This window comes from Mustela erminea, chromosome 4, assembly GCF_009829155.1.
Source record: "Mustela erminea isolate mMusErm1 chromosome 4, mMusErm1.Pri, whole genome shotgun sequence".
NCBI lineage: Eukaryota > Metazoa > Chordata > Mammalia > Carnivora > Mustelidae > Mustela > Mustela erminea.
In genome coordinates this window covers 73,730,486-73,744,818 of record NC_045617.1, presented here as the reverse complement: position 1 = coordinate 73,744,818, position 14,333 = coordinate 73,730,486, and the positions used below count along the sequence as shown (strand labels likewise).

Here is a 14,333-nt window from a genome sequence, read left to right as displayed (position 1 = left end):
TTTTGAAATTTCAGTTCAAGGGGTGCCTGGTTGGCTCAGCTGAGTGTCAGACTGAGACTTCAGCCCCTCTCAGGGTCATGAGATGAGCCCCTCCTCAGCCTCCAGGCTCAGCAGTCGACTTGAGATTTTGCCTCTCTCCCTCTGACCCTACCCCCAACTCTGGTGCATACTCTCTCTCTCTCTCTCTCAAATATGAATCTTTTTAAAAAGAGAAATTTCAATTCAGTACAGAAACTTTATGCTGGCATAGCTTGTATTAGTGGGAAATAAAATTTGTTCTGGAACTTTAAAAGCCTGGAAAGAACATTGAAAATTCCCTCCCCCGAGGTCTTTAAAAACAGTAGACGATTTCCTCTCTCAAAGATGTTTAAACTTCTGCTACCTCAAGTTTAAGTAGCAAACAGGTTTGTAAAGGATCCTAAAGCCCCTTAGCCCTTTGTGATTCAGAGTACCGTGCTGTGCACTTCACAGGGAAGGAGTCATGGTACCAGAATAAAACATTTGCCAAGCAGGAATGATTAAATTAACTCCCAAATCCTTTGAATTCTCTAAAATACATGTATTTCAACTTAGTATTAAAGGTAATCATTCTTCAACAATGTACATAAAACAAAAGAAGCCATTCTTGTATTTAACTTTTAAATACCAATTAATTCAACAACAGAAAATATATTTTATTCCACGGGATTTGGATGTTCCATCTTTCAGTCAATCTAGTCCATTATCAGTACAGACTTACTGACTCTTACCCTATAAATTACCCATTACTTCCCTCTTTGTTACCTTAATGCAAATTGTCTACTTTAATTCCCTCATTTACTCACCTTCTGCCTACTCATACTTACTCTAGTCACATGCGGATGGAAAGAATCAGAATCTGACTTAAGGGTAACCTCAGAAGCCCAATAACTACAAAGTGTGTTTCTCACTCATGAAATATATCCAGCATAGTCAGGAGGGGCTAGTGAGTGAAAGGGCTGTACACCATAGTTCCACAGTGACCTAATCTGATGAAAACTTAATTTTATCAGCGCTTCCAGGATTGTCACAGCATTAAAAAGAGAATGTGGTAAACCTGACCCTGACTCTTAAACTTTTTTTTAAAGCATTTATTTATTTATTTATTTATTTATTTATTTATAGGAAGCCTGGGATCATGAACTGAGCTGAAAACAGATGCTTAACCCACTAAGCCACTCAGGCATCACTGACTCTTAAAAACTTTTTTCTTCAAGTGACTTAGGATCACTTCTGCTCTCATTCCTTCCATGTATACATTCTAAACCTAACTTTGCTGAATGGCCCCCATGGCTACCACACAAGACTATGTCAGGACCAGCATTATAGAAAAGCTCTTTTGGTCACTTTTCACCGATACTTGAATGCTGTATGAGATGTCTTTGGCTCCCATGTAAACCTGTTCTTGAACTATTATACTAGGTCCCACCAGCACGGAGAGGAATTTTGTTCCTGCTCTGACCTTTGATTATAAGTTCCTTATGGACATTGTGCACAAGGTTCTAGGTATCCACAATAGTTCTGCCCCTACTGTACGAAAAGGAACATGAATGATTGTGTCAGAGACTGGACTGTGATTTCTTTGTCCTACTCTCCCTTCCTCTCTCCTTCAGTTCCAGAAAGGTTCTACACGTCCACTTCCTTCTGATAAGGAAACCTTTAAAGTACTGACTTCTTACTATGAATTTCAGTGAAACTCTCTATTTAGACCTCCATACAAAGTTATTACAATATTATTGGCTATATTCCCTATGCTATACTTTTCATTTCTGTAACTTACTTATTTTATAACTGAAAGTTTGTACCTCTTCATCCCCTGGGCCTCTTTCACCCATCCCTCCCCCACCTCCCCTTTAGTGACCACCAGTTTGTTCTCTGTATTTAAGAGTATGGTTTTTTGTCTGTTCATTTGTTTTGTTTTTTAGATTTCACATATAATGAGATCGTCCAGTATTTATCTTTCTTTGTATGATTTATTTCAATTAACATAATACCCTCTAGGTCCACCCATGTTTTCACAAACATTAAGATTTCATTCTTTTCTTATGGTTGTATATCTATTTTATATATATGTAACATATATAAATATCTCATAATCTTCTTTATCCATTCAACTATCAATGGACATATTTGTGTTGCTCCTATATCTTGGCTATTGTAAATAATACTGCAGTAAACATAAGGGTACATATATATTTTTAAATTAGTATTTTCATTTCCTTTGGTTAAATACCCAGAAGTAGAATTATTGGATCATAGGGTATTTCCATTTTTAACTTTTTGAGGAACCTCCTATTTTTCATAGTACACTAATTTACATTCCCACTAAAATACACAAGGGTTCCCTCTTCACCATATCCTTGCAAACACTTGTTACTGATCCTAGTCATTCTGATTGTTGCGAGGTGATAATTCATTATGGTTCTGATGTGCATCCGTACTCACCTACTTCTAGATCTGCACTACTTTAGTATACATTCTGGATAACCTTCCTGTGTCCTAGGATATCCCTACGCAGGTGAATCTGCATCAGGGAATTTAATTTTTTTTTTATAGAAGTACATTTTATATACTAACAGAATCTCCTCCTACATTAAGGAGACTGCAGTGAAGTGTCTAATCCAAATTTTTATTAATGCTTTACTGGGCCATTCATAGAAAAAACAAGTTCATACTTGAACTCCACCTCCCTTCTACTGTAGCTTTTTCTTGCAGTTTCTGCACTCACTTTTCACCTCCCATAATCATTAGGCATCCTTATTTGATACAAATCTCCCAAATACTCACATTTCATAATGCCCTGCACAGATTGAACCTTCTCCCCTTACCAAATGTTAGATATTTGTTACAAAGAAAACAATCTAATTAAAAAATTCACTAGTTCTGAACTTCCTTGAGAATATTTGCACTTAATTAAATTTCTAATTGTGATAACTGCAAGTAGTATACATAAGGATGTGCATATTTTCGTCAATGAGAACCAATAGATGATTAAAAGATATACACATTCATATACACAGAGGAAGGCAAGCAATATGTGTAAGTATCATTATTTGGGGGAACTATCCTCAAGCTCTTACTTACCTATTAGAAGTTAGGCTATGCATTCTTAACAAAAATGTGAAAGACCATATTTCATGTAATTTATAATGTTACTCAAAAAAGCAATGATTCTTATGATTACAAATAGGAAAATTCACCTTAGAGTCATGCAAAATCAATGTATCATTCCTAAGAAAGTTAGAGAATTAAATAGCAGTGAAGGAGTAAATCCATTAACTTACTTGCCTCTTTTCCTAAACCCTGAAGGTGTATCTATTTTGTAGTGCACCTATTTCTTTGTATCTAAGAATTATGGAATGTAATGATAGTAACTTCATGTTCATATGCACGAAAATGGTAAGTCTTTCAGTCAATTTTAGTAGACAGAAGAAAGGCCTCCCAGCAAGAAAGCATTTACACAGTGGCTCTTTTTAATGAGGAGACTTCTATGTTGTATTCACAAATCTTAAGTAATGCTATCTTAGCTCTTGAGACAAGAAAGAAAGGAAGGAAAATAAAAGGATAAAGTTACCACTACATGAAGGAAGCCCTTATGACTTCCCCTACTATCAGAATGCCCCAGTATTTTTTTTTCTCTGAGTTCCAAATCATAACAGCTTTCTATTAATGGGCTCAAGGCCAAAATTTTATCATGAAAGTAGTCTCAAACTTTTTACTAACTTGATAGTCTGAGGTCTCCAGGCTAGAATTTAAACTTAATCCAGAGAAAGAACTAATCTAGAACCAGAACAATCTTTACAGATAGAATATATGGTAAACTTCATTTTGTTTTATTTCAATTCAGTGTCAGTTTTCTGACCTGCCAATGGGGTTTGAAAGCTTGGCTTTATACAAAGATCAGTAACCTATTCACCAGCTCTTTGATGGGTTAAAAACAAGCCAATAATTCTCATATTAAAGAGGGAGTCTATTGGGTAAACTGTGGAATCTTGGCTAGCCCTGTAACTTGCTTTAACCAACAAAATATATTGGAAATGAGAGTGGAGGACTTTCAAAAGGCCTTGCAGTTTCCCCTTTTTATCCATCTAGAATCCAAAGGGCTCCATGTGCAGAGGATGAAAAAACCACGGGAGGAGAGCTACCTACCTTCCCAAGCATCTCAGATGAGCCCATGTTCAGTGACCAACAGTTAAATTCAGCACAGAAATGGAAGTGTCTGAGCATAGGTAGGGAGACCAGCAGGAGAACCAATCAACTAACAAAATTGTGAGAAGCAATGAATAGTCAATAATTTCAGGCACTAAGTTTTAGGGATCGTTACAGCAATATGTAACACAATACAATCTGCCTGGGAGGAAAGTCCTTTGTTTTCCCTCATTTTCTGGCAGAATACTTCACTGAGATAATTGGAAAGCATGGCAAGCCAGTTAGCATGCAAATGTCAGAAGCACCACCCAATGACAACCCTTTCTATTCCACATAATGGTTATAACTCCCTCCCTACATCTGTGTCATATCCACAGGTCAAGGTGAAATCAAAGTATGTTTCTAGAAAGAAAGAAAGAATTATATGGAAGAGAAGAAGAAAGAGAGGAGGGCAGAGCTAGGCCAACCCTTTATCAGTACTACGTGAGTTAAGGCTAAGTTTCAGAGCTGGGATCTCCTAATATGCAGAGGGCTAGAGACCCAAATGGATGAGTCTTCCCGGTAAGGTTGGGGCCATAAAGAACTGGGGAGAACAAGTTGCAAAGGAATTGTAGAATGTGCGGCGGGGGTGGGGGGTGGGGGTAATGGTGATGCATAAGGCTGGGGTTGGAGAACAAAAGCACCTAGAAGACTGACCCTCATTTCTTTGTTACTCTAAATACATTAAAACACTTATAGGAAATAGGAGAAATGAAGTGTCATTTTTCTCACATGAGAAGAATCTACCCACAGTGTATCTACAAATGAACTAGTCAAATCATTAACCTACATAGACCCCCGCACAGGTATCAGCCATTAACAGCACTCCCACATGGTCAATACTGAGCCACATTGAATTGCTGGGGGAGGAGGAGGCCTGATACCACTCCAGGAGCATGGTTGCCTCCCTAGCAAGCAGGCAGCCAACTGTGACCACTGACCTCCAGAAAACAAGACAGAAGAGCTTCTACCTCCACCTCTTAATCAGTAGCACCCTAGAGCAGAGGAAGGAATCCTTCCTTATCCACATTAAGACTCACCATCAAGTCCTTCAAATGCTGTACATCTTAGATACAGAGTTTATCTCCACCCCACCCCACCCCCGCCCCACCTTTGTTTCTCTTTCCTCTTCCCACAAATACCACACATCCTTTATTGCGCAGCATTTATTTCATGTAAGTGTCAGTGGTTTCTGTGCCTGCCTCCCTCCCTGAGGGTATTTTGCTTGAGGGCAAGGCCCTGGTCTTCATGGCTTTGTATCTCTAGAAGTCAGCATGGTGCTTGCCACATGGTCAGTGAATTTTGAAGGAAGAGTAATCAGCTGACAAAAGTGGCAACTCATGTAGTTGTTACTATGTCAGTAGTAACAAATATAAACCATAAATGATAGGTAGTTATGTGGATGGAGAAAAGCATTTTATTTTTTAATATAGATGCTTTAAAGAGATATTTCCTAAATATAAAAAGCCTGTTGTTGAACATACCCATGATGCCTCTACATGTCATTTTATTTTTCATAGACTGTAACACTGCTTTTCACCAGAACACCAACAAAAATGATCACGTCATCTCTTCAATATTCTTAAGGACCATAAATAATACTCTGCTTCTTTGTCTAGCCTGGAGTCCCCCACAACAGGCAGCATCAACAAACATTTGTGGGATGAATGCACAACTGACTTACCTTAGCCGCTACCCTTTACTATGTCCTTTCCAATAAGGTACCCTTACTTACCTGTGGATTGCTCAAGACTGGTTTTAGATTTAACAGGAATAAATAAATAAATAAATAAAAATGACTGTCACGGCCAGCGCGATAAATCAACCAGGAAATGTGAAGGTAAGAGGATGGTGAAAAGAAATTAAGAAACAAAGAGATGGAGGCAGGAGGGACACTGAGGAGGATGTCCAACAGTGCCGATTTTATTCAACATCTTACAAGCATTTATAAGGCAGACCACAATAGGAGTAATACATCAGTACCTAGTCAGATAACCGCAAGTTTCTGTAACAAGTTTACATTAACTACAAGCAAACCTCGTGATGCCAGGTAGTCTTGGCTAATGCCATTAGCAAGACAATCAACCAGACAGTGGGTCATGGGAAGTACAGGAACAACAAGGACCAACTAAGAATTCATGACCCCAACCACATTGTTCCCTTCTGTAGGGAGAGCATGTGGAAGTCACGTAGGCGAGCGCACGACACATAGCACAGACCCTTTCTCAGTGTTACTCAACTTTCCTATCCTTGACTCCTTATCAAGATGTCGGGACTTGAAACACAAGTTACACAAGTCAGGGCCTGGTTTGATCCACGACTCCAACCATGCCGTAGCCTCCAACAAGTGACTTAGTCAAAACAGCCTTACAATTAATGTCATACATCTTTTATTGATACTGTGTCCTGCCTTACTCCTTCTTTTTCCTGTTTCTCACCTTATTTCTAATGCCTGGTTACAATTTTGAACATGAACTTTGCTCATTGCCATTCTGATTCTAGTTACTCATTCTGGTTTAGGGCATGACCTTAATCTGATGGCTGTTGTATGCCATCTTCCTTACTTGAAAAGCATTCCTGGCTTATAACCTTCCAGCCTCCCCTGATCATCCTTCCCTTCACCCAACTCAGTTTAAATCACAGTGCATTCTCTGGAAAGGCCAGAGAAACATGGCCTAAATCACTGGCTTTAAACCAGACAACCCGGTTTCAAGGCCCAGCTCTGATATTTATGTGTCACTTAAAGACCCAGCAAAAAGTCCTGGAAGGTACTTTTATAAAAGGACTACTTACAATAGTGCGGAGTTAAGGGTTCTAACAGGAGATGCTGAGGAACCCAAGGACTAGGAATAGTGGGAAACCATTTGTACTCCTAGGCCTAAAGAGGCAGGGCGGGTAGATGGTGTTATTGAAAACTGGTTAAGAGCTAGAGCCAGGGAACAGGGCTTGTCAAAGCTACAGTCACCCTGAGTGATACATCAGTCTCCAGAATGATGCCAAAGCAGGGAGCAGAACCTCTCTTCCTTGCATGCTCCCACTGCTGTCCCCATTGACTGAACCTAACCAGAAAGCAGGACAAAATCTCTGATGACTGGTCCATAGAAGTCAACATCCTAGGGTCAGGGAAGACAGAGAAAACAGATGTTGAGGTAATATAAAATAACAAGAATAGCTTCTATATAAGTTTAGGTTAAGTGACTTTACCTTGCTGGCTTGTCTCCTCTATGAAACAAGTGTTTTGAGGCTCTATTGAGATAACATAGGCAAAAACAACTATAAAAAATGCTCATTAAAACTATCCCTCACCTAGCCTTGCATACCCCATCTTCCAGTACTTTATATCTTTGATAGTAACCCCTCAACCTAAAGCTGAGGCCTGGATATAAACCCTCAACCCAAAGATATGGATAGAAAAAAGAATGGAATAACACAAAAGAAAAGGGAAAGTCCTAGTCAATGAAATGCCTATTCCTTCCTCACCTAGAATTCCTGAAAACAGGAAATGAGACTGAGTGGGATCTGTAGGAGGTTCAAAAGTCTTTTTCCCTACCCACTCCAGGCGTCTGCCGGCAATCTGAGGTTTAAAATCTGTTCTTCCTTGTCCCAAAGTCTAGAGACATCTAGAGAGATTAAATCAGCTCTGGACATACTGTACTAGGCCAGAGTCATCTAGGATTTTAATGGATTAGGCATTTCCAGAAAATCAACAAGTTTGTGAGAAGATTTCTAAATCTGGGCCTATTCAATTAATCACAATCCTGTAAGTGAAAGCTGTTGTTGTCACATAACTAGAAATAGCATTGACATTTGCAATTACAAGTCTGCCTTTCTTTCTTGGATATGTTGCCATTATTTTCAGAGCTAAAAGGCACTTTGGAGATCATTCAGTTGAATTTTCTCATTTTTCAGACGAAGGAATCTAAAACACAATGATAAATACAGATCAAGAACTTAACCTTGATCCCTAGATTGCCAGTCAATCTTCTTACCACAACATATAGCCTCTTTATACTAAAGCTCTATAATCAAAAATTTCTGAGGTATTAAATTCTTTACATTAAATACTAGCAGAAACTCAGTTTTAAATGAGCCCAGAAATTAGTTTGTGAAAAAAAGAAGTTTTTAAAAACAGGCACACCAGACAGTGCTCACCACAATTTTCTAAGTGTCCCATAACTTCATCTGGGAGGAAGAACATTCCTTCTTGTTGACAGAAAGTAATCCATCATGGGTCTTGACTTTCTCATTTTCTTAATGCTATATAACCATTTAATCATTTTTTCAATTGCTGTAATAATTCTATCTCCTATATTTCTCACTCTAAAAATAGTAGCTGTCCTTCATCTGCTAATTTCAATGGCTTTTAAATACTGCTGTCTGCTCTATGTTTCAAGGATGACTTCTAGCTGCGTCAGTTGCACAGACCCAGCCAGCAATACCCTATTTGACTTACTCAGATGCCTCCACATCTGAGTAACTAGAGAGTTGAGCATTTTCAGGATCTGCATGTTAGCTCTGTGGTATAATGACTGATGTCAGCCTGAACTTTGCCAAAGATCTCTCATCACTGCTAGTTATATCCCATTCCAAACGACTGGGCTTGCTCTCTCTTTCTGGAGCACACCCCCTTTCGCATATTTGAGTATGGATTCAACAATATGACAATCATTTTCTTTCCTTAAAGTGCCACTCCTGCAATGGACAAAAATAACTTCTTGTCACTGCCTGGTGGGGGAGGTGGTAAAGGGGAGATGAGAAGTTGTAGTAACTAGTCTGGATGTGTTTAAGCCCCCATCTTTATCCAAAAGTATTCTATTCTCCAGGCCTGACTTTAAGTTCCTGGTTATTCAAACTCCCTGGGATTTTCACGTTTTCTGGGGAAAAACAACAAGCAAATGTTGACTTCTATGCTGAGCCTATGGTTTTTAACTTGCTTTAGGCTTGGGCCCCATAATCCTCTGGCAGGCACAGGCTTCTATAAGTGTTGTTTTATTGATTAAAAATTTAAAAAGGTCCTATGTTGCAAAAAAGTAGGCCATGGCATGCTTTTCTTAAGCTGCTAGAACAGTTGAGGGGATGGGCAATTCAGCCAAGCAAGTAAACACACATTTAATAGTATGGTTACATGGATCAGGAAAAAGTTATTCTAAAGCATAGCGTCAAGAGAGAAAGAATACACTCTTCATTTGTTTAATGTTTTCCTTATGTTTCCTCAGAACCGTGCTTATTCCTTGACAAGCTTTTCCTGCATATTGCATCTAGTACTTCTTTCCTGGGATGGATCAAGACCTGCAGCTTCTGGCTCTGCTTGTTTATTTATTTACACTGTCATTTCTATTCTCATCCAAACTAACGTATGTCTGCACAATACAGAGTGAAAAGTAAATGTCTTTCTTCATGTTTATTTCCCTGAAGTTGTTCACTAAATTGCTTTTTTTTTACATCCCTTTTGCAATCTCATCCCATCCGGCTCAAGTATCCTGGATTAGAAAGGCAGTCTCTGGAGTCCTTTTCAAAGGGAGCCTCCCACAGCCTTTAAATCCCCCACATTTTATGGTGCAGATATTCAGGATCTGAGGTATTAAGTAAGAAGGAAAGCAAAGCTGACTGGGACAGACACAGAAAAATAGAGTAGCTTCTTTTTTGGGTAATCATTATTGGAATTGTCCTGTTATCTGAAATTTTTCTGGTTCAAAGTGATAAACTCAGTCATTTGCAACTGGACATCATGCAACAGATAAAGACAGGGAGTGTGTTTATGTGTATGTGTGTGTTATGTGTATGTGCACGTGTGTGCGTGCGTGTCTGTGCCTGCAATGTACAGAAAATACCATTCTACCACAGAGAAATAATCGCAAATATAAATTATTAAAAATAAGCCAAAAAATCATATCCTTGATGGGATTGTTGTCTTTCCCATAATATAAACTCTAAGGAAAACTACTCCTACCTTCAAAATTCCAACACAGGTATGCAAAGTAATTAATAATATTTAATTAAAGAATTAACATGGAAAGGCCAGGTTCTCAGATTCTAATTTTTAGCACTTTAACAAGAAGATGTATTCATCTTCCTTTTCTTTTGCTTCCAGGCCATTTCATCTCCTCAGTCCTCTCTTCTGGGCTGTATAACCATACCACTGAAGACTTCAGACAAATACAATCTGAAGCATTGCAAGTTTGCAAAATGGGATGGGTAGGAGCAGTGACCTTCTTATTCCAGTTATTAATAAAAATAAATAGAAATTTAGGGATTATAAATGGAGGAGAAAGAGAGAAATACAATCTTACTTGCTTTCCAGCAGGGCTTTGGCTGTCTTCTAAACCTAAATTATTTGAGCATAAGAATTAGCAAGGTGTTTATGAATCAGGGACTTTTTCAAAGTGACTTCTCAGGGGCTGTGTAAAACTGTAATGCTATAAAGTATAGTCCTTCGGATATTGTTAAATACAGCTACCTATTAGTTCATATTAAAATCACTTCGGGGGCTTGTGACTTTCAAATAATACTTTTTCAGTAACGTCTGGAAGCTCATCGACTTCTGCTACTGGAGAAAATTGGTGGGAAGCCTACCACTGCCTAGTCACAGCCAGAGTGTACACCACTCAGAAATGCCGGCCCTCCGTTCTCCCATCCCTGGGTGGACCAGAGGCCTTTATTTCCCACTGCCATGGGGCCCTTACCTGCGCTGGGAACAGTGGAAGTAGTGGACCTCCCCCATCTCCCCTTAGACTGGGAAAAATCTTTCCGAGTATCATTCTCTGCTCCCTAGACGACAAACGAAATTGCACAACAGATCTTTTCAAGACTGGGAGACAGCGGATGAGAGGGAACGCGCGCCGAGCGAGGGCAGTCAGACTAGGGAGAGCATTGCCTTCGGAGTGGAGGGATCTTCCAGAGCCGCACGCAGCAAAGGCTCAGTTTGGACGAAAGCCGCAGCACAACCGAATTTCCAAAGGGATGGTCCTGAACGCACATACGGCGGGGTCCTTCCCACTCGGGGCAGGTAACCCGCCCGCGAAGTGACCGTCAGCGCCCACTGAGCTCCTCCGGATCAGTCGCCCGGGAACCAACTGCAGCTACCTTTATTGAAAGGAAGAAAGCAAAGGAGTGGGTGCTCAAGAAAACCGGAAAGAAGCCCGCACACAGAAACCCTCCAGCAATCTGCCTAGGTGGCGAGGGGCGAGCTGCCCTGGGGCCGGCCAGTCGTGGCGCGCCGGTGCTGGGGGTGAAGGCGCGAGGTAGCAGGGGCGCTCCGTGGGGAGAGCCTGGTGCGCCCAGCCTGAGGCGGTGGAGACCAGCCGGGCTCAGAAGTGGGGGGCGGGCGTCTCGCGCCCGCGGGACCTTCGGCCTCAACACTCCTGGCACTAGGGCGCCCACCTCTCCCCGCGAAAGCTGCCTTCTGAGGGGCTCTTCTCGCCACGCTCTGCCTCCCCCGCTCCCCCCGCTCGCGTTCTCCGCCTTCTTTGCAGTGTCCAGAGATGCTCCGTCGCAGACCCGGGACCCCTTAGGCGCCTCTTCCCGTCCGTCTGCCAAATCGCAACGCCTGTACTTTTCCAGCTCCCTCTTTCCCTCTTGAAATTGAAAGTTATTGAGGTCGCTCAGGGTTGTTGCTCCAGCAGTTTCCTTCCCCGCCCCCGAGCTCCCCCCGCCCCCCGCAGCCATCCCCCCTTCCCCCTCCCTCGTCCCGTCCTTCCCTCCCTCCCTCCCTCCCTCCTTCCACCACTGGAGCGGCTCCTACTCGCGAACAGCAGAAGCAGCTCGGGGTCTCTCCGCCAACCCCTTGGCCATGGCCGCGGTGCTGACGGCGCCCGCTCCCCTACGATCCCCGGGCCCCCGCCGTGGTCGCCGAAGCCGCAGCAACCTCTGAATCCCAGGGGCCGCCGCCGCCAGTACCCACCCGCCCGCCCGGATCCCGCCCGCCGCCGCCCCTCACCATGCTACCTGCGGCCGCCCCTGCGAGGCCGCTCGCTGCTCGTGGAACCCTCGCTCGCGGTGTTGACAGCCACCCCTGCGGAACGGCCGCGCTTGAGGGCAATTTGAAAATACAGTAGTTGGTTTCCCTGCACCCGACCTGCTTCTTCGTTTGCCATCCGAGCACGCCTATCGGATCTGAGTGGAGAAGTTGTCCGCTGCTTGGGGTCTCCCTCTCTATACGCCTAACACTTACCTATATTTCTAGAACATTTAATATAATTAACAAAAGAAAAGGAAGAAAGGAAAGGAAACATTACTGGGTTACTATGCACTTGCGACTGATTTCTTGGTTTTTTATCATTTTGAACTTTATGGAATACATCGGCAGCCAAAACGCCTCCAGGGGAAGGCGCCAGCGAAGAAGTAAGTGCAGGGTTTTCTCTACACGTTTGCTCCCTCCCGCCGCGTTCACCTGTAGGGTCTCTCTGCCCGTCCTGCGTCGGCTCCCGGCGTCAGCGGTCCTCCCTCCCTGCACCCCACGCCTCCGAGAGCCAACGCGTCTTTCACGCCTGCCTCTGCGCGCCCTTCTCTTCCTCCGCATCCTCGCGGGTGCCAAAGCGGGCGGACCGGGCGTTAACGTGGCTCCCGCCCCCTCGTTACTTAAGGTTCGAGAAAGCGTTCCGGTTTTCGTTAGACTAGCTCTAGCTATTTGTGCTTTCTTTCCGTGACTGGGACGGGGGGCTGGAGCCCCTGGCATCCTAGACACCCGGCCCGCGAGATGTCCCCGACCGCTGAGGAAGAGCCGGGGGCAGGAGCGGCCGCGGCGCCGGTTCACCTCGCGTGGCTGCCTCGCTCAGGAAGACCTCGCTCGGGTTGCGAACTGCCCGCGGGCCAGCCGGGGAGCCAGCGAGCGAGCGCCTGCGCGGCTGCTACTCGCAACCACGCACGGATGGAGCAGGAGGGCACGCGGGGCGCTCAGGGTTCTCGTGTCTACGCGCTTGCAGAGTCGCTCGCGATCCCACTGCGGGGAGGGTCAAAGGACCGCCGAACCCTCCACTGGGAGCCGGAGATGCCCAGTTTCCAGTTAACGATCTTGCCTGTCACGCGTGAGCGCTTGCACCGTCTCAGGCTCTTTCAAGGGTCTCCTGGGGCAGACACAGAGTGAGGGTGGGGTTCCCCGGTAAGCGCTCAGGCTCGCCTCCTCACTGCTTCGTGTCTCCTGTTACTTGGAAGGTTGGCTTGCGAAGTCGCCCTGAAAACAGTGCCCTCGCTGGGATTAAATGGGTGGGTACCCCAGGGCACCCTCAACCCCGGGTTGGTCTTTCTGAAAGGTGGCGTCCTCTAGAGATTCGGAGACAGACGGGACGAGAATGGCACCTTTCCCTGCTCCCGGGGTGCCTGGCGCGCTGGGGTCTGTGCCAGCGTGGGCAGTCTTGTTCGCCAGTAGCAGGGCTGGGGGCGACCCTGGTTCCGATTCGGGGGGCGCTGGTGGGGTCAGGGAGGGAGAACTCTTCCCGGAGTTTGCGGGGCACAGAGAACGAGGCTACTCCCATAGCCCCCCAGACCTCCGCCGCGGGGGAGCCAGTGACGCTTGAAAGCCACCGGTCCCGCGCAGGAACCCAGTCTTGGAGCGCCGGCGGGCTAAGCTCCTCCGGGCGGGCGCGGGTGCAGCTGCGGGGACACAGCCCAGGCTTGAGTGAGATGGAGATTTAGTAATCGCTTCTCCGCCGCTGTTTGTCTCTGCCCTGTCCCTGGACGTGAGGGTCCCCGAAAGCTCCCTTTGTGCCATTAGCCTCTGGCAGACAAAATCTGGTTCACCTGAAAACTGCCTTTAAAAAAACGTAGCTGGGCCCAAGTGCCAGGGGCTCCTGCTGGGTCTCACCACCCCTGGGACCGCGTAGCAGGGGGCAGGAGGGCCCAGGCTAAACATGTCAGGGCATCCGATTTATTATTTTTGGCTTCTGAATGGTTTGTGTTCTTCGTAACTCCTCCATCCACCCTTTCACTCAAGGCGAGAGGCCGCCTCACCGAAGGGGTGGCCTGGGGGCTTAAGCCTTGCCCTTGCGCCTTGGTGGTCCCTGCCTCCTCACCTCGCGGGCCCGCGGACACTTCATCTCACGTCGGTGGGGAGAAGGATGCCGAGTGAGTCCAAGGGCAATCTCCTGCTTTGCATTGCTCTGACACACTACTTCTTCACCCCACTGAGGACC

At 44.5% G+C, this 14,333-nt stretch overlaps 2 protein-coding genes across 4 annotated transcripts in view; one reads left to right on the top strand and one right to left on the bottom strand.

Moving 5' to 3' along the window:
• Positions 1 to 6,381: 6,381 nt before the first annotated feature.
• LOC116588482 lies at positions 6,382 to 13,677 on the bottom strand. 3 transcript variants are annotated; one of them, XM_032339606.1, is made up of 4 exons: positions 12,596 to 13,677; positions 10,890 to 10,974; positions 10,497 to 10,531; positions 6,382 to 8,125 (listed from the first exon to the last, which is right to left on the bottom strand). In XM_032339606.1, the coding sequence occupies exons 1-4, from the start codon at positions 12,878 to 12,880 to the stop codon at positions 8,105 to 8,107; spliced, it is 426 nt and encodes a 141-aa protein (XP_032195497.1). In that variant the 5' UTR covers positions 12,881 to 13,677; the 3' UTR covers positions 6,382 to 8,104. The 3 variants fall into 3 exon arrangements, with proteins under 3 accessions (XP_032195497.1, XP_032195499.1, XP_032195496.1); XM_032339608.1 differs by lacking the exon at positions 10,497 to 10,531 and having other exon boundaries at positions 12,596 to 13,141; XM_032339605.1 differs by lacking the exon at positions 6,382 to 8,125 and having other exon boundaries at positions 8,134 to 10,531; positions 12,596 to 13,122.
• Positions 11,922 to 14,333, top strand: part of RSPO3 (R-spondin 3) — an 89,340-nt gene continuing 86,928 nt past the window's right edge. The window contains exon 1 of the mRNA XM_032339609.1: positions 11,922 to 12,546. Coding sequence (XP_032195500.1) covers positions 12,450 to 12,546 — 97 coding nt within the window. The 5' untranslated portion in view covers positions 11,922 to 12,449. The remainder of the gene's footprint in view (positions 12,547 to 14,333) is intronic.

What these genes read in the sequence shown, in the direction of transcription:
- LOC116588482 (XM_032339605.1), bottom strand. Translation starts at nt 12,880, where the DNA reads ATGCCAGGGGCTCCAGCCCCCCGTCCCAGTCACGGAAAGAAAGCACAA. An exon ending in CGGGCAGAGAGACCCTACAG is followed by an intron (nt 10,975 to 12,595) that starts GTGAACGCGGCG and finishes TTTGTCGTCTAG; the next exon opens with GGAGCAGAGAATGATACTCG. An exon ending in TTCCACTGTTCCCAGCGCAG is followed by an intron (nt 10,532 to 10,889) that starts GTAAGGGCCCCA and finishes CAAATAATTTAG; the next exon opens with GTTTAGAAGACAGCCAAAGC.